This window comes from Passer montanus, unplaced genomic scaffold (assembly GCF_014805655.1).
Source record: "Passer montanus isolate IOZ18808 unplaced genomic scaffold, ASM1480565v1 scaffold69, whole genome shotgun sequence".
Lineage (NCBI taxonomy): Eukaryota > Metazoa > Chordata > Aves > Passeriformes > Passeridae > Passer > Passer montanus.
In genome coordinates this window covers 4322465-4344358 of record NW_024372036.1, presented here as the reverse complement: position 1 = coordinate 4344358, position 21894 = coordinate 4322465, and the positions used below count along the sequence as shown (strand labels likewise).

At 37.7% G+C, this 21894-nt stretch overlaps 1 protein-coding gene across 16 annotated transcripts in view; it reads left to right on the top strand.

Moving 5' to 3' along the window:
* The window catches only part of KDM6A (lysine demethylase 6A), a 151614-nt gene that overhangs the window by 23663 nt on the left and 106057 nt on the right, over positions 1-21894 (top strand). For all 16 annotated transcript variants that reach the window (XR_005629853.1, XR_005629861.1, XR_005629858.1 and 13 more), the window contains exon 3: positions 10647-10755. Coding sequence is in view for 7 of the 16 variants with exons in the window: in XM_039729531.1 (XP_039585465.1) it covers positions 10647-10755 (109 nt within the window). In the remaining 9 variants the exon portion in view is untranslated. The remainder of the gene's footprint in view (positions 1-10646; positions 10756-21894) is intronic.

Genomic DNA, 21894 nt, shown 5'->3' with positions numbered 1-21894 from the left:
TAGAAATTTTTAGTGACTTTATGGCTTTGGGTCACAATTTTTTTTGCAGTATCAAGTTGGTTGCATTTTGGAAACTATTGCCTATGACTTTATGGCTTTGGGTCACAATTTTGGTGCATTTTTTTTTTGCAGTATCAAGTTAGTTGCATTTTGGAAACTATTGCCTGTAAAACTGCTGAGGTTCATTCTAAGGTTTGACATTAATATATAATTGAAATTGTTGCCTGCCACTGTAAATAATATCAGAACTGATTGTTCATCTAAAGGCTCAAGTCATGGCAGCTTTAGCTGAAGAGAACTAAGGAAAACACCTTCTGTCGAGTGAGTCCTGTGGAATATGGCCTGTTCATCAAAAGAAAACCTTCTCAACAAATGGCTGATGTATAGAATTAGATTATTTCTAGCATTATTTCATTCTAAATGTAAACATTACAGTAGTGTCTTATAAGGGACTCTTCAGAGGTGTTTGGTGTATGAGCCTCGTTCACATCCTCGTTTAAGAATGGTGCCAACAGAACTTCTGATGGTCAGTGGTGATCCTCACAGCTCTTTCAGGGTACTCTGTCCTATTTCAAATTCCTGGTTGTGGATTTCACACCTCAGTGGGTTTATAAAATGCTTTTTAACAATTTGATCATTGTTTTAAACATTTTTGGGTTTTCTCCCTGGTTGTGAGAGACGAGCAGTGTTAGTGCTTAGAGATGCTGATTTGGTCATGTAAATGCTGGCTTAAAGATTTGGTTTCCATACAGTGCAATCCACATTGTGCCATTGTTTATTCTACAAATAGACATTTTTAAGAAACAAAGGGCCATTAGCTATTTTGTGTTTGGGACTGGTGTATGTAACGAGCAGTGTGAGGTTTGTGGATTGTGTGTAAACTTCTAATTAAGAGAAGTGCACAAGGTTGACTTTCAGAAATGAGCATGTTCAGGATGTGTATTGCTTTTCCTAAAGTGTGGTCACTCGTTTTAAAGGCAGTTATTTAATAAACTCATAATTCTGTGGATCAGGGTATGTAGTAGTGAAAGGTAGGCCCAACAGAAGGGGATATTGTACTTTTTCTAGTTGGGTATTGTGTTTAAGATTCCTTGGATATCTTTGTGTTGGAAGGAACATCATCATCATGATGGAACTGAGAACTCATAACTGAATCTGTTTAAGTAGTGTGTTTGTAGTGTTCTGCCAAGGCAGATGGTGGTGTGCCCGAACTCCCCAGTCAGTACTCCCCCCTAATGGATTGCAATTTTCTTTATCCAGCTGTTTGTTTTAACACAAAATCCTTCTTTTCTACCCAAGGTCATGCTGTAATTGTGGATGGGGAAAGGATGGCTGGAACAGAGTTCTCTATATAGGTGGAAGCTTAGTGTCTGTCATTCTGCCTCTGTCCTGCAGAGAATTGTCATGGTCACTTTTGGCTTAAAAGTGAGGTTGACTCTGGAATCTGGTACCTATGGCACTTGTGATGAGTATGGACAACTCAAATTTAAATCCTTGTTTTAAATAAAGTGAAGCCTTGAATCTTGATCTTTCTAGATTTAAGTCCTTAGATGGTATAGTTTTAATGGTAGAGATAGTTTTAATGTGCTGGAGTTTCTTGTGAATTTTTTGTGCATCCCATTTCCCTCCTAAAATAGAATTGGTTTCTGACCTGCTGCACTTACTAGGAACTTAAACTTTTGAAGCTGTCTCTGTTTTCTACTTCAGTAGTGTCCAATACATACAGGATAGATGGAGAATTGGCATTAAGCTTCATACATAAATGTTTTACCGCTTGGTATTTTTTAATGTCCATCTGTGTATTGGATGTCAAATTTGATAGGGCTTGGGAAGCATTATTCAGGAAGGAGATCTTACATCCAGCTCCGGGGAAATGTTAATGAAAACAGGCTATAGTGACAACCTACCCAGCTGTTCACCTTGCAGCTGCAGGAGTCTTTAGCATGTTTTGCCTGTGACAGTCCTCGATCAGGTTTTACTTATCAGAAGAATCTGCTGGCCAGTTCCCAAGCAAAGTTTTGGATGTATTGTCATTTTAGTTGGTGTTTAGTGCACATTATGATGAAAATGTATACTCGTAGCTAAAATAATTTGGACTTGGGCTTGTGCTTTGTAATGCATAAATGTAAAATCTGAAATCTCTATGAATACACTTCTCTAACTGTTACTGTCACAGAGCAGAAATAGACATTTATTCTTTCCTGGAATAAGGTTCCACCAGAAAGTTCATTCAGAAGTGGTGCTGATCATTAGCTGTGGACTGTATCCAGAGGATTGTATTCCTCCTATCTCCTCATTGCAATTTCTTTTTGTTCAGATAGCCACACGAGGTGGGGAAAGGTGAGGCATAAGGCTGGGTGTTTGCTGGCATGAGCACACAAGGGTTCCAGCTCTTGGTGGGAATTATTGTGGTGCTTTTCAAGGTGTTTTCTGCGCATAAAGTTCTCCTCCAAAACATTTTCTGTGCAGGCTGGTTTTCATGCACATTTGGTTATGTTCCAGTGTTGCTCATTTTTATATGTGAGCATAATTGTGTAAGCATAATTAAGCAGCCACAGAGGAGAAAATATGAATGGCTGTGGAAAAAGGAATGTGATATGTGGATTGTACCTAATATGGGAGATTTCAGTGATGGGATGGAAAATCCTTGGGGTGGATCCTTCTGCTGCACTGGCTGTGCTAACTTTAAAAGTGCCAGCATTGTGAGACTCCTTGAAATAGTGATATTTCAGTATTTAAAACCAGGTTCATTCAGTTTAGATTTTTTTTTCCTTTGTGTCTTAATGTGCTTTTACGAATTCTGTATCTCCTGTGGTGCTCAAAATTCCACACTTCCCACCCTATTAGCATTAGTTTTTACACTTTCTTTATGAAACAGCTCCTGACCCATTTTCACTTCCATTCTTCTAAAATAAGTCATCTTTTCCTTGTATTTTCAGACTAAGCTACCAGCCATATTATTTCTGAGTACCCGGCCACCTTTAGTGCTTGAACCCTTCTGGGACTGAAGTTTAGACTGGGCAGATTTAGCAGAGCAATTGGTGGTAGCTTTTAAATATTTTTTAATAGTTGCCTTTATAAATTGCCTTGTATTCAGACAACACAGAAAAATCATTCTGTTAAGTCTGAAACTAGGTATTTTCACAAATATATATTCATTGTGTCAGTCTTGGTAGACATTGTCTTGTGCATATTATGTGCATTGTTTTCTATTTAATACCTCTTTTTTTCAAGTTCTTTATTCTTTGTTTCATTGTCATTCTTATGCTTGGTGCCTGATAGTGTTACATTTCCAAAGACTTGTGCCCAGATCCAGAGATATTTGCATAAATAAGTTATTCCGATCCTTTTTTCCTTAGGTAAAACAGGCAGCTGTTAATGCAGATTCTGGCTTTATTTGTGGGTGGGTTTCTGTGTTTGGTTGTATTTTTCTGTGTTGATTTTAATTATATTTCCAAAATAATTAATCCAATGAAAACAAAACAAGCTATTTATTTGTTATGTCATATCTTACTTAAAATCTGTATGAGACTCTGTAGACTCCTACATAAAACTGGTTTAACATATTAAAAGAAAAGATAAATTTATCCATCAATGTTAGCTATCTAAGTGTTCTGAAGTATGATGTGCCACACCTCATTTGTGATGTTCTGTGTTGGTATAGGTGAGAATTGCTAGAATAAAATCAGATTTAGTGGTCTTGAATTTTAGTGTGTGCTGAACTATTCATGAGCTTGAAAAATTGCTAAATTAAGGTGCTGCAATTCTACTTGAAATAGACTTGCTGTGGTAAAAATAGCCAAAAAGATGTTCTTATAGTCTCAAATAAAAACAATATTCCAATTGCCTATTAAAAAAATCTACCGCCACTTGGAAAAAAAAGAAAGTTACTTTTGTGTGTTTGTTTGTGTTTTTTGGTAGAGATTACCTGTGAAGGATTTTGAATTATGAAATTCCATATAAAATTTGCCATAATCTGCTGAATCGCCTGATTATGAAGTACTTTTAGGGACAGAATGGAGGTGATTCTGTTTGCTAATAATTTAGAATTTCTAGAAATGATGTAGGTGTGTGTGTATGTACATAGACATTGATATTTGTAAATTCATTTAACTGTATTTAAAAGAAATAAGAGGATTGCATCCTCCAGGTGGACTGAGAATTAATGCAGAGTGATTCACCACATAGACTCCAGTCAACAAATTTTTCATAAAATCCAGTTGGTTATGGACACTGTCAGCTGCAAAGAACTAAGCTTCCTGTATTTTATGTATGTAAACTATTTTTAATATGTAAACTATTGAGTTTGCATCTGTCTGACAGAAAACACGTGTCAAGAACGTCTTGCAACTGTTCTGTATTCAGGGGAAGCAAGTTTGGTTTTTCACTCTCTGCTAAAATGTCACTTTTCTCCATTTAGTCATTGATTTGCATGGATTCTGTTTTGTATTCTGTTCTGCAGTTCTGTGCTTTTTATGAAGCAATATCCCTCAGTTTTCAACAATAATTGAGTTCATGTTAATTTTCCCTTGTAAACTTAGCAACCTTGACCTTACTTCTGCTGCTTTTATTATGTCATCTCTCATCTACCTTAGACAATCTGAACAAAAAATATTTGTTATATCTTCAGAATAATCTGGAAGCACAAAAGTCTTAGACTACAGCAGTGGCTTTTAAAGGAAATTCATGAAAATTGTGACTATCAGGCTGTGCACGTAGCTCATGTGTGCAGCTGCTTTTCTTTACTGCCTGCACTGTTTATTCTTGTATCCTGTTTCATGAAGCATTAGTCATAAGAAAATAAATTAGCCAAAACTGATGATAAATTTCTTGAGAAATGTTTTGAGGAGGATCAGTTTCTGTTGTTCCATACTAATTGTCTTTGAAATGATGAAGACTTTGATCCTAAGTGTTACTAGCAGACTAGAATAAGCTCATAACATTCCAATATGCCATAGAATTTTTGCAAGAACAAAGTTACTGGAGAGGCCAGTTCATATTTTTGCTTCGTGAGGCCTGAATTTTTTTTTTGTTTTGGGGTCTGAGCATATTTGTGTCCAGCAAGCTGTACTTTCAGCACTCCTACTGAGGCTTTTGAAATAGCATAGTCCATACATGAAATACAAGCAGAGTAAATGTGTGAAATGGAGAGAGAAATTTTATAACAGAATATGAGTGTTGCAAATACAGAGCATATAAAGAGGCTTTGAAAGCTGTAGTGGGAATTGCTATTGAATAAGAAAGTAAAGGAAGTTAAGGATATTGTGCCAATACATAATATGAGAGCCTTCAGTGGAGGATCTGCTGCATTAATCTAGGTTATCTTCAGTCAAATAACAATGGTGTGCTTTTCTCTGCAGAAGTAAATGAGATGGTCTTGTAAATCATCTACAGCTCGGAAGATGATGTGTATCCAGCCAGTCATTCATGGGGGGAAAATAGTTTAAACTTCTGAAGCATTCAGGCTTGTTTGTTTTTTTCTTTTCTTGGCTAAAGCGAGCCGTGTTCACACCCCCATTGCTGCAGAGCAGGAGCTGGAGCTTCACCAGGAGGTTCTCTTGGTGGTACCAAATTATTGTCATTGTTGTTAGCAAATTGCGTGTGCATTTTGGTGAATTGTGGCAAGGAGGAAGGGATGGGAAAATAAGCCTTTCAGAGGCTCCTCAGTGGCACTGAGGGAGGGAGAAGGAGCCCAGCACTCACACACACGTGCCTTCCTGGTGTGTAGGTGCCCCTCGGGCTGGCCAGGGTAGATGTGTGATTGTCCACGTGGCTGCTTTCTTTTCCAGAAGGATAAAATACCAGCTAATGAACATTCTGGTTTTATCCATTACTATAGCGTGTATTTTGTTTATGAAGAGTCTGCTGATGTCTCCCTCTCCAATTTCCATGTGGAATCTCACTTCTCATTACTTGCTCACAAAGCTCATCCAGTTGGGTCACTGGAGGCAGAAGAAAAGGAAGCACCCACCCCAGCTTATCTACATATAAAATAGTGTTTAATGTGAAATTGAGGGGTTTAGGAACTTCTTGAAGCTTTGAATTTGTGATTTTACACTGTATTGTCTGCATTGAAGTGCTGTGTTTTTCTTGAGCAGTTAATTTATTACCCAGTAAAATTCAAATAATTTCTCTCAGTGTATGTTACTGCCTGGTTGTTGCCATGTTAACAATTCAGATTGCTGGCTTCTTGCTTCCCTGTAGTTGCCAGGTTTTTTTTATGCTTTAAGTAAAAATTGCTGACTCAGTGTACGCCTCCATTTTCATATCATTAATATATTAAAGAATTAATAGTAAATATTTTATCACATTTGGCTGTTTAGTCCTTAGTTTCATTTTGGTCAGTCATGCTTGTCATGATTCAGAAAGGATAACATCACGTTATCTTCTTCAGAAACAATCTGAACAAGCTGTATTGATTTTTGTTCTTTTTTTTTAAATACAGTTTTTTAACAGTACTTTTAAATTGTGCTGTAAAATACAAACAGTTGCAACCCATGGTAATGGTAAAGCTTTTTCCTCATATTAATTGCAGTAGAAATAACATGGTCCTTTTTATTTATAAAGCAGAGCTGTAATGTTTCAGTGAGTCCTGTATACAGTATTTAGAATTCTGATTTCATTGCTTGGATTTATCAGTTTGGGTTGGGTATATTTATTTATTTTGTTGTGGTATATTCTCAGCTCTAGTGACTTTCATTCATGAAATGACATCATATTAATAATGACCAAAATTGGCATTCAGTTTATGGTTTTGGGGTTGTATTTTGTGTATATGTGTGTGTGGTTTTTTATTATTATTTGTTTTTTGGTTGGTTTGTTTGTTTTTTGTGAGTGTGAGGAAGAAATGGTTTTGAAACAGAGGGGGAAAAAGAATCCTGTTCCTTATCCATTGTAATGAAAGTAGGGAACACACAGGGATCTGGTAGTATATTTTCAAGGTAATTCTGGAATTATTTCTTCCTTTTGTGAACAGATTTTGCTGCCTTTCTGTGAGTTGGTGAATACTCTGAGCCTCTTTCTTCCCTGTGCTGTATTTAAAGGTGTCCCAAGAATTGACAGTTGTATCTGTGCAATCAGGATGCCCCCAGTCATGAAGGTGTAAGTAGTGAGAGGGAATTTGTGTGACAATAGTGTGTTGCTTTGGTTGAAGGTGGCAAACAACGTGAATATTGTTACTTTTTTAGTGTCATATAAGCCAGTTTCTTTTCCTGCAGCCATTCCTGCCTTGGTTTCCTGCTTCTGCTCTGGTTGCCACACTGCAAAGCAGCTGCGGGTGATTATTTTGCCAAGTTCCTAAATTCTTCAGGTTTCCCTTTTATCTTCTTGTAGCCTTGAACAAAAGGAAGGAAGTGTATGATGTTGTGTAGCAATCTTCCTTTTCATTTCAGGGTCTTTCTCTTTCTTGTTAATTTGTCAATACTGGCAATTCTCAAGGCTGACTCCATTGAATGCACTTAGAGATCCATACAGTGTGGAGAAATAACAATGCTTAAAAACCTCAGGGGTTTTTAACTTCCTTAGAATTCTTAGTGTCTCAGATAATTTAAATGTGTTATACAAGTAGTGCCATAGGTGGCCTTTGCAGTTAAAGAACCACTAAAATGAGATCTTTTGATTTTTCCTTCAAAGAAAACATAGACAGGTGCAGTTGTGACCTCCCTTTTACATCCACTCATTCAACAGAGACAAATTCTTACCTGTGCAGAAAAATACTTGTTACTTTGTAAAGATCTGTGTGGATGGGTGTGGTGGGGGAGAAAGTTTCTGGCCAAAACCAAAGTTGGGTAAGTTTTTGCCTGGTGACTCTGCCTTGACTGGGAAGAGCAAGAGCCACGTGGTGACCAAGCTGCTAGCCCAGGGGTTGATTTGGTGTTCCCGCCAAGGAAGCAATGATTGTTTTTAGTTTCTCTTTCATTTTGTTAGAATGTGCTGGAAGAATTGAAAAAAAAATTAATTTGAAGCAGCCTTGTCAAGTTAAGTTTGCATAAATATGAGCGTGTTGCTGATTATGTTGCAAACCAGTTAGAGGTCAGCGGAGAGGGTTTGCATTAATGGTGTAATTGAATTGCTCTTACAGGAACAGATAATTTACAGTTAGCTGTGGCTGAAAGGGGAAGTTCTGGTGTCTTAGCCTTGCCTTGTGCTGGCATCAGTGAGATGGCTTAGCAGTGTCTTCAGTTTGTGCTCTAACATAAAGGGAAAATTTGCCTCGTTGAGAATTGCTCTGAGCTGTGTGAGAGGCTTGGGCACAGGTTTTTAGATCCCTGCTACAGACAGTGCTTCAGTTATGTGTGATACCTCTTTTATTGAGGATTTACTTAAAAAGGGGCTGTGGGAACACTGAGGGTCCCCAAACACTTAAACGTTAAAGTGCATGTGATTTATAATTTCCCTGAACATCTGTACAGAAAAATCCTGTTACATTTCTTCATAAAGTCAAGTTCTCCTTAAACATCTGCAGCCTAATTCAGGAAATAAGTTGTCCTGGCTTCCTCTCCAGTATTTATTGTAGGCTACCTGTTGTGGTGGTAGCATATCTGTTGTAAGCTGTGAATTGAAGAAGATAAAATACCAATTTAAGAAAATACCAAAATTTGACTATTTCTTCAGCAGCTTTAGCAGGTATTGCAAATCATCAGAAAAAGTGAAGCCTATCTACAAATCAATGTGTAACAGTAACATCAGGGCACCATCAAAAATTGTGTTATGATTAGTACAAATCAAGAGATGAGACCAAAAAGTGGAGAGAGGAAGCCAAAAACAAGGTTCTGCACTAAGATATTTGCAGATGTGTTCAGCTGGTGAACCTGATGTTAAGAGTCAGTACATACAAAAATAGTGATCTTAAGAAATACACTTTATACCTGTGTGCTTTGCTTCTGATTTTAGGGATGATGTTCTTTAGATGAAGAATTGGCTGACTGCAAGAGGTGTTCATAGTGATGGGAATGAAATCATTAAAGGAGTTGTAACTTTGATCCATGGTGACAGGAATTTCAGCCCTTTCACTGCAGTTTGTTTGGGCAAAGCTTGCAAATACAAATCTAAATCTGGTATCTTCAGAATATGGCCAAATAGCTGCAGTTTGAAATATGTACTTTAAGTTTATGTAAAGATATTTAATGTTTTATTAAATCATTTTAATACTACATGTACACCCAAAGCTCTGTAGCAGCATAGCTTTGTTTTGATTCATCAGAACTTTGCCTCTGAAAACAGCCATAAAATAAGGCTTTTCTGGACTTGAGAGTAGGTGAAAGTATGTGATGCACCCCAGTCTTGGGGTACAAACTATGACCCACTCAGAACAGATTAGATCAGTAGTTGGGTTCTCCACAGATGTGTTTTAACTATTTCCTAACATTTCTTTTTGGGATTTTTTTTTTTTTGCATTTCTCATTTTGATGATTAGTAAAAGTGTACTCAAAGTAAATTATAAACATGGGCATGGCTACTGATTTAAATATTCAGCTTGTATCTCCCCCTCCTTTTGAATATCGAGTTTTAATAAAATCTCTTAAGAAAGCTCCTCATTTCACAGAATCACAGAATATGCTGAGTTGGAAAGGCCCCATGGTCTTTGATTACTGTCGTGTCATGAAATCAGGGAGTTCATTATTGCAACCACATTTGAAACATACACCATAAATAGGTGAAAGTCATAGGTTAACCAGCTGGAATTAGAATTTGTTGAAGTCTGTCTGGCTTTTGAGAACTGTGCTGGTGCAAGCACTTTCCCTCCCATATAAGTTTATTCATCTGCTTCAGTTCAATGGCTGGGAAGTTCAGAAAGTTGAGAAAGTGATTTTATTAATTTATTTTCTCATTTCCAAAGTGTAAACAGGGTCAGGAGGTAAATAGGGTCATGAGCTAAGGATGCAATAGGTTAAAGATCCTGGCAGTTATGGTGAATAGAAGGTGTCAGTTCAGTTGTTAAAAATGTGTGTTCATAGCACAGAACGTTCTTTGCTTCTGTGTTTGTCACTTAAAAACCGGGGTAAATTTTCTCAAATTGAAATAATTTCTAATTGGATTTACATTTCTGGCTTTAGCTTTTCTTAGTCTGCAGTAGGAGGAAGTGAATTATTTTACAACATGCTAGATGTGAAAAGAATCGGATCTTGGGAAACACGTATGAAGATACATAAATTGCGTAAAGAAATATGTTGAGGTAGTGTGTTCTTTGGTTCAGCAGAAATAAAATGATAACTGTTCAAAAATGAATAAGTAACTGTTAAATGCAAAATTATTTCTTTAGGGAAAAAAACAACACAATGAGAATAAATTCAGAGGTTTCTTTCTTGCAGATTGGAAAGAATGAAATAAATCCTTTTGTGTTTCATTGATTTTAAAATTGTCATGTAAGTTAGAGGTTTGTTTTGTGTGGGAAATCAAATGTCCACAGATAAACCAGAGAAAATTTCTGTTGTTCATTTATTGTCAATTTGCATTAGAATCACTGAGCTTCCAAATCTGTTCTGAAGAATTACATTTGCTCTTTGAAAAGTGATGCTGACTGCGTTAGTGAGTGTTTGTAGACCTCGTCTTTCAAGCTAATAAAATACTTTATTATTTCTCTGAAAATATATTATTTGCTTTAATAAAGTACAGAATTTTGAAAACCTTGTATTTCTTTTTCCCAGGCTGTTCGCTGCTATGAATCGCTAATTTTGAAAGCTGAAGGAAAGGTCGAATCTGATTTCTTTTGTCAGTTAGGTCACTTCAACCTCTTATTGGAAGATTATCCAAAAGGTAAGAATTTTTAGTTCTTCTGATAAATGTCTCTGGGGAATTGTTCTTCAGTGTAGGTGACACGGTAGAATGAAAAATGTTGGGCTAAGTCACTGTTTTCCTGGTTTGCACTGCATTTCAGAGCCCATAAAAGAATTAAGACTGGTGATATCTTTACAAAAACAACTTTATTCTTACTTCTCATTCTTTTTTTTTAATGGAAAACAAAAACCCAACCAAAACACTCCTGGTTCAGGTAGGAATATGAAGTTGGCTGGCAGGCCCAGTGTCTGATGGCACTCTGTGGGGTGTGGGTGAGAGCTGGGTAGAACAGGTCAGAATATTTACTTTTTTTTCCATGGGATGTCTTTTTTTTCACTGTCATTGCTTTTTAATTTTAACACGAATGCAGATCTGTTTGTGTAGGAAAACAAACAACACCCCAACCCTGAAAATGTGTACTTCCCACCTCCCCATGCTTTTTTCCAAACACACAGAGATGCTGGTTTAGAGTTTCCCTGGGATGCAGAAACAGGGAGATGAGTTAAAACTGAGCTCAGGGGCACTGCTAGGTGACTCAGGCTGGCTGTGGGCTGTTTGATAGCATTGTGTCTATGGGTCCACTGGCTCTCTGTCTGACATTAAACAGGGTGAGTTTGGCTTCTTGGGACCTTCATTTCTAAAGTGAGAAACATGTAGATTTGGTGCTGCTCAAGAGGAATTTGCTGGTATCTAAATTCAGTCTGTAAATTCAGAAGGGTTTGGGTGATGGAGGCATCTGTCTTGCACCTCAATCCCATCCAATGAGTGGGATATAACCACTGGTGTTTCCAAATCCAGAGGCATGGGAAGACCTGCAAGGAGCATGGCAGTATTCTGTCTCTAAAATTTAGTGAAGAATAGTCTGATCCCATGCTTATGTTTTGTTTTAAGAAAATTCTGCCACCCCCTCTGCAAAAAAATGTACACCACTCGTTCTCATTAGGCTAATGAAGTTAGGTGTGAGTGCAGTGTGACCTTCTGGACATATTTTGCTCAGCAAAACCAGCCCAGGATTATGGACTGACCTGTATTAACTCTGCTTTTGAGTTGATAACACTTAAGAGTGACAGGACCAGGTGTTGCTGTGGATCAGAGGCGGGATTTACTGATGGTGTATCTGCTTTGTACTCTGTGTATGGTTTTAAAAACAAGCATAAAAACTCCAGTTGATGGTTGGAAATATGAGTTCTCCAGAACTGTAAAAGAGCATTAGCACAGCAATGTGAGAAGAAACATTAAGCCATTAAAAATCTGAATTAAAGTGCTTAATACTTTCTTCGATACCTGTATGAAGTCACATCTCAATTGTAAAAAAAGCCTCAAGAAGACTAAAAAGCTTGTTAGTTATGGAGTGTTTAAAAATGTATCTGTATTTTCAAACAAGTATAGTAGTAGTTGAAAATACTGGAGGAATTTTAATTGATGTAAAAAGGGAAATTTAAGGTTCTTTTTATGAAGTGAGGGACATATGTTCTGGTTCACTACAGTTTTTTGAACTCTAGTACGAAAGACAATAAAACTATTACCCTCAATGCAGAAAGTCATAGGTGTTCTATAAATAATTTACTGCTATTTGAAAGAAGTAGAATGTTTGTGTGCCATTATAAAGTAAAAATAAGTTTCATTGCATGATACAAATTTTGTTCCTTTAATTATCATACATTCTAATAGCATTATAGCTACGTTTTATATGATTTAGAAAAGAAAAGAGAGTTCAGAATGTTTTGATGTCACTAATGTATATTTTACCCAGATTTTAAGTCTTGAAGTTCTGGAAGTGTAAAATATTGAAGGAGCATGGTATTCAGAACTATAAATCTGTGTAGTCTGAATTTAGTCAAAGTTATGGACAAGTCAGTGTGTTTAATAAATTCAATATAATTAATAAAATATCACAAGATAGCAGCATGTATAATGCTCCACAGTTTTTTTTTTTCCCTTAAAAGCTTGTTACTTAATTAAATATCTTCAATAAATGCATGCACCTTTGTATATAGTGTATAAAGTGTTTTTTATAAAGGCAGCAGTGATAGTGTTCTTTGTTTAAAAATGCTTGCTATGAAGTTTGTGCAGAGCAGAACAAACTTCAAACTGTAGAACTGGGATCAGTGGTCAGGGTGAAGCAGTGCTGGGATGACAGGTCTGGGTTTTGTGTTGGTAGTTTCTTCTCTTTATATTTGTCTCATTTTTTCACAAGCACATTGTCAGTGCAGGATTGTGCAGCTGGGTGCATTTTGTTGTATGTTTTTAGTGTTTTGATGTAGCTAATACCTTCTTCTGAATGTACTGAGACTGTAGGTCATTTCTTTGTAAGAATTAGGATTTAAACACCATAAGAGGGATCTTGAGAGAAAATCATGGCAGGTTGCATCACTGAAACTCACATTATTGGTGCTATTACTGCCCTTGCTGGATGTGCTCAGAGGGTATCAGGGAGGGGCAGGCTCCTTTTTGATACTGAAGTCTATTTAACCTTATTTTTTTTTAGTGAAAGCTCTTAAATATTGTAGTTCCCTCGAAGTGCAGTATGTATTTTGAGACTCCTAGCCACTGAATTCCAGAATCAATATGCTTTTGTTTTTCTTCCTTGAAAAGAAGTACTTGTCTCCAAGAAAAGTTTTGAGTTCACATCAGAAGTTACTGGATGAGGTTCTTTCTTCTCAGTATTATACCTGAGCTTAGACTGGAGTGTCAGTGCACTGCTAGCCTTTAAAAGATCTGAGGCTGCTCTGCAGGTTGCAGTTTTCCAAATTGGAATAAGTTTGAATTCTGTTGATAGCTAAAGGCTTTTCTCTGTGGCCATGGATTGGAGTTGCTGTGTTATCAGCACTCTGCTGCTATTAGGAGAAGGTCCTACGCAAGGGATCAGCCTTTTTTGCAGATTTTGAATCCAGTGAGACACTGACTGTTATTGAGACACTTATCACCAAGATTGCAGATGAATTGGTTTCAGCTTTGCCTGCATGTTCAGAGTGGTTTCTATGCTCAGCTTTCCTTGTATTGATCGTGACTGATCAGAATTTGGCTTTGGGATTTCCTAAAATGGAAATGTTGACTCCTCCTGGTGAAAACTATTTCATTTCCTCAGTAGAATTTTCTTAACTCTGATCTGATTCTTCCTCCTCTCTCTTTTGACAAGGCAGCTATTCCCAGCTGCTGGATTGTTTCGGAGGTTCCCAAACCTTTTGTTGCCTGGGCATGCCCTTGGTGGCACCCTCGTGTCTGCGGGTTACTTTCTTTGTGCTGGCACAGCTGAGCCTGCAGCTGTGTGGGGAACTGATCCAACTGAAAAATAACCCCACACAAAAATGCCGCGCAGTCGCCCCAGAATGTGAAACCTCAGCCTTGGGATTTTGCTGGAGGAGGTGGATGGGTTGTCATGGAGGCCTTTGGGTGCTGAGAGCTTTCTGAATTCACTTAGGACTCCTGGTGTGAACCTCTGAACTGTTTGCTACTGGATTCCATGGGGCAGATGGGTTTTTTAGCAAATTATTGTGCTCTGGTCTTGAAAGAAAAGCATGTTCCACTGATAGTTAGTTCATTTTTCATTTCATGGCTGGTTTCTTTAAGGAGTGAAGATAGTGATGTTTTAAGGTTTGGGTTCTAGCTGACTCAAGTTCTAATTGACTGCTGTTTAATGAGCTCGTGGATTGACATCATCTGTGTTTTCCTCAGGGATCTTTTTTTTGCAGAAGGGTCACATGCAGTGACCGTGTTCAGTCTGTGACTTGGAGGACAGCTCACAGTGGCGCAAATGGAGATGAGCTTTAATCATTTGCCTCCTTGAATTGCTTTCTCTAAGCAAAATTCCTGGAAGTAGAAAATGCAGTTAATGAATGAATGATTTGAGAAAAACATGAATTTATTTGTGCCACAATTAATAAAACACAATAAATATTGCACTGAAATAATTCTTATTGTTACGCTCAAATGGTAGTCTCATTTTTAAATGTTCCGTGTCAGAACAGTTTTAGCAGTATTTATTTTGATTATAGATGGTGACTGATTTGTCAAAAATATTAATATAAAAACATTTCAAGTTGTTTATAAGATGGTGTTCGTTAGTTCAGGGGCGTTTTTTTACTAATCATTAAGCTAAAATTTAAAACTGTACTAAAAAACCCCCAGAATGTTAATTGAGCAGCTCTTTTATTACGATGCAACCGAAACCCGAAATTTAAACACTTTGTGATTGTTCTTTTGTAAAGTTGTTTGGTTGTGAGAAACTCCCATATTCATCAATGTATGTGTGTTCCTTTGTACTTACAATTCCAGCTCCATAGGGAATTTCTCTCTGGTGGTTAAGGTCTTTCAGGAATTTCAAAGGAAGTATTGTTATTGGGAAGCATTTTTATGTGCTGTGCTCTGAGGTGCAGGGTAGTAGCGGTAATTTTATAAAATATAAGGGAAAACTTCACAGCATGGACAGGATTGTGCTGATTCCTGCTGGGCTGTCTTGTCTTACTGAGGAGTCCTGAAGAACTAGAATGAATTAAATAGCTTGAATGAGTCAAGGAAGAGATGACTGTTTCAAATAAGTGTGATATTTAGGTTTAAGGGGTTTTATTTTGTTGTTTGTAACTGGTACTGGTAGAATTTGAGTTGCTTCTATTTAGAACTGTTTAACAGAATTGTGAAGATGAGATAAATTTTGAGTGGTTTAAATTTCAGCTGGCTTAAACCATTACATGAAATTTCTGCAGAAAAAAGGATGCTTAGAACATTAAAATGTTCTTTATAAATTGTGTCTATGTGGAGCAGAGGTTAGCAGTCAACAGTTTTATTATACAATATACCAAGGCCATGTTTTTCACTGGTTGTCTGGAAATTTTTACTTTGGAAAGTGTTCTAAATAAACACTCAATTGTTAAAAGACCTTTTCATGTAATACACTCTTGGAAGGATTTTTGAGCTTGATGAGAATCCATTGGGTTTCTTCACTGGTTCTCAGTATTTTAAGACTTTCACAGAGTTCATGATCTAAAAGATTTCTGTAACTGTAAACTTCTTGTCACACTCTTGTATATCTTTCACATGTAATACTTGATGGGACAGTGGTTTTCACACCACTTTGCTGCTGCATTACATTTCCAGATAGGGATGTGGAGCTGTTAATAAAATTTCTTAGAGGATTATTTGATGATTTTTCTGTCTTAAATCTGTGCTTGTATTGCTTTTGTGTGTCAGCCTTCATTCTGTGTTAAAAGGACGACATGCTTTAGGCTTCTTTGATTGTCTCTTTGGTACTTGCAGTACAAATCTCTGGAGGAAACAGAGAGCAGCATCTGCCTGAGGCCTTAAAACAAAAGACCTGAGTGGCATTTTGCTGCTCTCACTTGCACATTTTTTTGGTTATTACAAAATTGTAGAATCATGGGAGTTGGAAAAGGCCTTTAATATGACCTAGTCCAACCATTAACTGCATTGCCAAGGCCACCACTGAACTGTGTCCCCCTGTGACACATCTGTGTGCCTTAAAATACCTCCAGGCCTGTGGTGACTCCAGCACTTCCCTGGGCAGCCTGTGCCAATGTCTGACAATCCTCTCAAAAAGAAAATTTTCTAAATAGCCAGTCTGTATCTCTGCTGGTACAAATTGAGGCCATTTTGTTTGTCCTGTCAAGACTTGTTGCTTGGAAGCAGAGCCAGCTGACACCTCACCTCTGCAGCCGCCTTCCAGGTGCTTTGTAGCAGGCAAGGAGTTCCCCAGGCACCTTTTCTTCAGGCTGAGCACCCCCTGCTCCCTCAGCTGCTCCTCATCAGGGCTGTGCTCCTTCCCCAGCTCCATTGTCCATCTCTGGGCCTGCTCCAGCCCCTCAGTGTCCTGCCCGTCCTGAGGGGCCCCAGACTAGATGCAGGATTTGAGGTGTGGTCTCACCAGGGCCCAGTACAGGGTGACAGTCACTGCCCTGGCCCTGCTGGCTGCACCATTGGTGACACAGGCCAGGTGCCATTGGCCTCCTTGGCCCTCTGGCTCATGTTCATTCAGCTGGTGACCACCACTCCTTTTCCAGTCACTTTCCAGCCCCTTTCCCCCCAGCCTGGGGGAGTTGTTGTGACCCAAGTGCAGGACCCAGCACTTGGCCTGGTTGAACCTCAGCCCTCGATCCTCTTGTCCAGGTTGTGGATGAAGATACCAAGCAGGAGTGACCCCACACTGGGCCCTGGGGAGCACACCTGGTGACCAGCTGGATGTAATTCCACTTCCCACCATTCTGAACCTGCCCATCCAGCCAGTGTTTACCCAGCAAAGTCAGTTCCAAGGCTCAACCTTGGAATTTTCTCACCTTTTGATGTCTTCAATTTTATTGAGGTTTTTCATCTTTTCTGGGTTAAAACACCATGGTGGGTAAAACCTGCACTATAGATAAGCTGTTTCTGCAGCCTGCATGTATCTCTTAGGTGCTTAATGAAGATTCATTTTTTTTCCTCGAAGCAGTCAGATTTAAATCAAGAGATGTGCTCTTTCCCTTGCGCAATTCTTCAGCTGATTTTCTATTTTGCTATTAGTTTTCACATCAGATAAGCATTAGGAAATAGTAGTGCTTGTTTAAAAACTAAATTAAAAATAGTTGTGTTTAAGAAAACACCTACTGTTTTACACAGACCAGTACAGAACTTTAGTTTGTATTAAAGTTTTCTTTTCAGGGTATGTTGTCAAATTAAAGCTTGCTGTTTCTAAGTTCTGTAAGCCAAAAATTTGTGTTAGTCACATTTAGCCTTGCAAGGTGCCACTAGATGGTGTTAGTATGTAGTTCACTTTCTTCTTACTCAAGCACTAAAGTAGTCCAACTGCTCCATGTTTGCATCACTTTGAAGGCCTCTTAAGTTTTAAGGTGTCATAAAATAGGTTTATTAGAGCAGATCATAAAAGCCATCCTCTGTGACTGCACGATTTGTGATGAAATGTGCTTAAGGTGACAAGTGGGTGGTTGTCACTCAGTCTAGACATTTTTCCTTCCCACTGTCACCTTTTTTGTTTGTTTAGGTCAAGTGTGTAGATTCTGGAAACAAAGAGAGATTGTCTTATCTTACTACTGAAACTAAGTTTTGCCAACATCCTATGAAATCAAGTAGATGAAAAAAAAAAACCCTGAAACCACATACGTGGTAATTAAGTCAAATTTGTTTTTTATTCTCTGTATGATACCAAAGAATCTTATACAGGGACAAATAAGGAGCAAGTGTTATCCATGTCCTGCTTCTGACATGTCCTATCATAGTAGGAGAGAAAGGCAAACTCTTAGGGGCACATAATAAAGTCTGTCAGGGTTAAAGTAACCATACATTTTGCAAAGTGGGTAGTTCTGGGTGACCAAAAACCTGTAAGAGGAAACCAGTGTATGAACTCCCAGGGGTGAACTCATTGAGGGTCAGCTCTGCACGAGGTGCCTGAGGTTTACAGACAGATTCTGAAGAGAGCCTGAACTGAGGATTCTCCCTGTTCAATGGTTGCAATTCTTTTAGAAAGGTGGTGTTTTGCTTTTCAGAGCTATTTCAGGTAAACATTTTATTTTCATCAAACAATATGGTTAATGGTGATTGACTTGAAAAGCTGTGTATAGCTTTGGGTTATACATGTCCCCTCCTCTGGGGAGGATGGTAAATGCTGGATCTGCCACTCACAGGGTTTCCAGGAACGTGTTCACAAGGATTACCTTTTAGGAAAATAATATACATGGCCAGGTTTTGGAGAGAGGTGTTCATAGCAAGAGTGTCAGCTAACAGAGTAAGAAATTAAATAAAGGACAGGAGGTGGGAAATAGGTAACTGAGCACTTATTTTAGTAATTGTTAAGTATTGTTTTGGGTGTCTGAATGTGGTCTGTCAGTTTTGTGCTTTTAAGAGCTTTTTGTGGTTGACTACAAAAAGCAGTTGAGGATGAGGCAAGAGGCATTGTCCTGCTGTTGACACTCTGTCCTGTTCTTTGAGTCCAGACATGCATTTTCTGGATGTTTGTGCGTGTTTCATATGCAGGGAAAAAAGAAGTTTTTATGTCCTTTATTGTCTTTATACAATTCCATATGTGTAAGAATTTCTGTAGCAAAGTTTTAAATTGAAAAAGCTCAATAGTAAGTTCCTAATCAAAAGATTGTCTGCAGAATCCTGCTGTGCCTAAGAGTCATTTCAAAGCACTCATTTTATAGTGCTTAAGACAGACATCATAACTGAAATGGGGTAATTCACTTGTATCTGTAAAAATGAGAGTTGACCCTGTGTTGAAAGAGGAGCAGTAGTTGATAGAATCTTTTTGTGACAAAAATTGTCTCAATTTGGAATGACCAGTCATGGATCAAAAGAAAAGGTGCAAAATGATATTTCAGCCTTTAGTGTTGGGATTTTTTTTGTTGTTGTTCATTTTTGTTTGTTCTCCATTTTGGTTTTTTTTTTTCATATACTAATCTGCCTCATGACCCAAGTAACTGGGATTTTTTTGTTTTTTAATAAACCAGGGAATGTCTGACTGTAGGCACATAACGTCCTACAGTCAGAATCATAACACTGATAAAGCACACCCTCTGTTACAGATAGGGACTTGTGTAAAATTCTTGTGGCTCTGCAGGTGCAGTTAGTATTTTTTTCTTATTTTAGAATAAAGTTTGTATTTTGAGGGCTTTGCACTTATTTTCTGTAGATACAAACTTAATTTAAGGGAGAAGTTGCTTGTCGTTCCACAGTACACGCTTTAGATAAGGTACTAATTTCTACACCATAAAATTTAGAGTAAATATATACTTACTGGTGAGTCAGGGACTATGAAATACAATAGGCTTCAAAATTTATGGTTCATGTTTTCCTTTATATCTATGTTGTTTCAGTTTTTCAAAAGTCTTGCTTTCATAATTTGATTTCTGTCATCTCATGCAAGATTCTTCTTAGGGATATGCTTGATCAGGACTATTTCATGTGGGTTCTGTCAAAAAGAACATTTTATTGAATCCTTTTTTTTTCTGTTTTTCTGTTCCTTTAATTCTTTTCAGCAGAGCTTGAGTGCTCATGGAGCAGATACTTAATGTAGGTGTTCAATGTAGTTGTAAAAGGGACTGAAATCAGATTTCAGAGGTAACTTACTGTAAGTTGAGCACTTGATAATACTGAAATTATGCATGATAACACTTATTTGTCTGACTTTCTGAGGAGGTAAGGGACATTTAGCTCTGGTTTAAGGGAGCCCTCCGTGATTCATCCTTTTTTAGAAGAACTCTTGAGAATTTTAGCATTTCATCTGCAAGAAGTAGAAAGGGAACAGTGTTAGCCTAGACCAGGCTGGATCCCTGGGTGTTCCTGAAGCCACCAGGAGGATTGGGCACTTCAGACACTGAGGAGGACTGAAGTGTCCTCTTTGTTCCTCTGGAAGAGAAATGTGGCTCCTTAGAATGGAGGCCTTATCTTCTTATCAAGTAAATATAAATAGATTTCAGCAGTCCACGCTTCCCATGTGCTTGTTTTTAATTGTAACTGAGCTTGGCACATGGAATGATCACTTCAGCTGTTCCTGTGGGAAGTTGCTGAACTTTATTGAAGAATGGAAGAGTTGGAAAAGAAAATCACAGCCAAACATCATTTTTCTTAAAGAAAACTGATAGAATGTCATGGAGCAAAAGACTCCCTTCTGTGATAACTTCCCTCCATGTGAAATGGAGGTGTTAGGATTTTTCAGGGCAAGTTTCTTTTTGCTTTCTTTTTTCCTGTTCTTTCTCTTTAAGGTATTCTGTTTACTTATGCAGTTTTTAATACTGTTAACATTTTATAAACGTACTAGCAGTGTCTTAACTGCTGTAGGTAAGCATATTCCACCTTTCCTTTTTAATGGATATGCTTACATGGGTTCTTCCTGTATTTTTTAACAGCTGCAGTGAAAATATTCTCCCTTTTATTTTCCCAGTATAAATCCTTAGCATTGTATTTAATGTTCTTTTCATCTTTTTATCCATATCCCCTGTATAGTTTGCTGCAGTAGTTGCTTTAAAACAAAAAAAAAATGTTTACCATAAGTTCTCAGTTTCTTGAATCTTGCATAATATGATCCTGTTGACCTGAGTATTTGAAATATACTTTAACCCTTAGAATTGGGATAGGTACTGCTTGAGTAAAAAGAAAAAAACCTTCCTGTTATTTGTGCTGTGATGCATTAGGAAACTGTTTCATAGAGCATGCCCATGTTTCTGTTGGGGAAAGCAAAGTCATTACCATGTTCAGAAGATAATTATTCCTTTTTTGTTGAAAACTTACTAATGATATTTGGGAGAAGTTGAATCTGGAAGGACTTTGAGGGGGAGTAGGATGTTTTTTCGTCTTACTGCGAAAATCCTTTAAAACATAATTAAAGAATGTGACTAAAATATGCTTAGTTTTAACATTCTTCAACTTATATTGTTAGACTGAAGTCATATTCTTCCGTTTGTGCCTTTTTTTTTGGGTGGGGAGGAGTTGGAGAAGGAATTGTATTCTTAAATTGTGAAAGACTAGATTTTTAAGTGATTTTGTTTGTGGAGAAGGAATTGTATTCTTAAATTGTGAAAGACTTAGACTAGATTTTGAAGTGATTTTGTTTGTCTGAGTTGCATTGTTTTAAATACATTGCATGTTAATAATGTATGGTCAATGAGTCTTCTTCTAAGTTCATTTTTCTAATCTGGGCATCTAAATACACCACAGCTTAGAACATCAAAATTAGAAGTTGGCCTCACAAGCATTTTTGTGGAGAGAGGCACGTCATGGGTGTGGATCAGCATCTTCCGTTTACAGATAAAGGTTGTGAGTGTCCATAGACAGAGGAGTGCAGAAATTCTGTGTCTTTGCCATGATGTGTATGCTCTTACTTCACTTAAGCACAAGAACTTTGGTCAAGTTACAAAAATGAGTATGCAGGACAGGCATTGAAGGGTGATAACATTTATGGTTGTGATTTCTCCATGGTGGTTACAGGAAATCAAGCTGCATCTAAAGTACACATTGTTCTGTGTCTTAATCTGTTTAGTGCTTATGGTTTTCCAAAGCTGGAGTTGTCTTCTTTTGTTGTTTGCTTTCCACACATTGTGTATTTTCCGTTCTTAAATCTTAGGGAGCAAACACTTGAAAAATCAGAATCTTGGTGTTACTGCAGTGAGTCTTTAC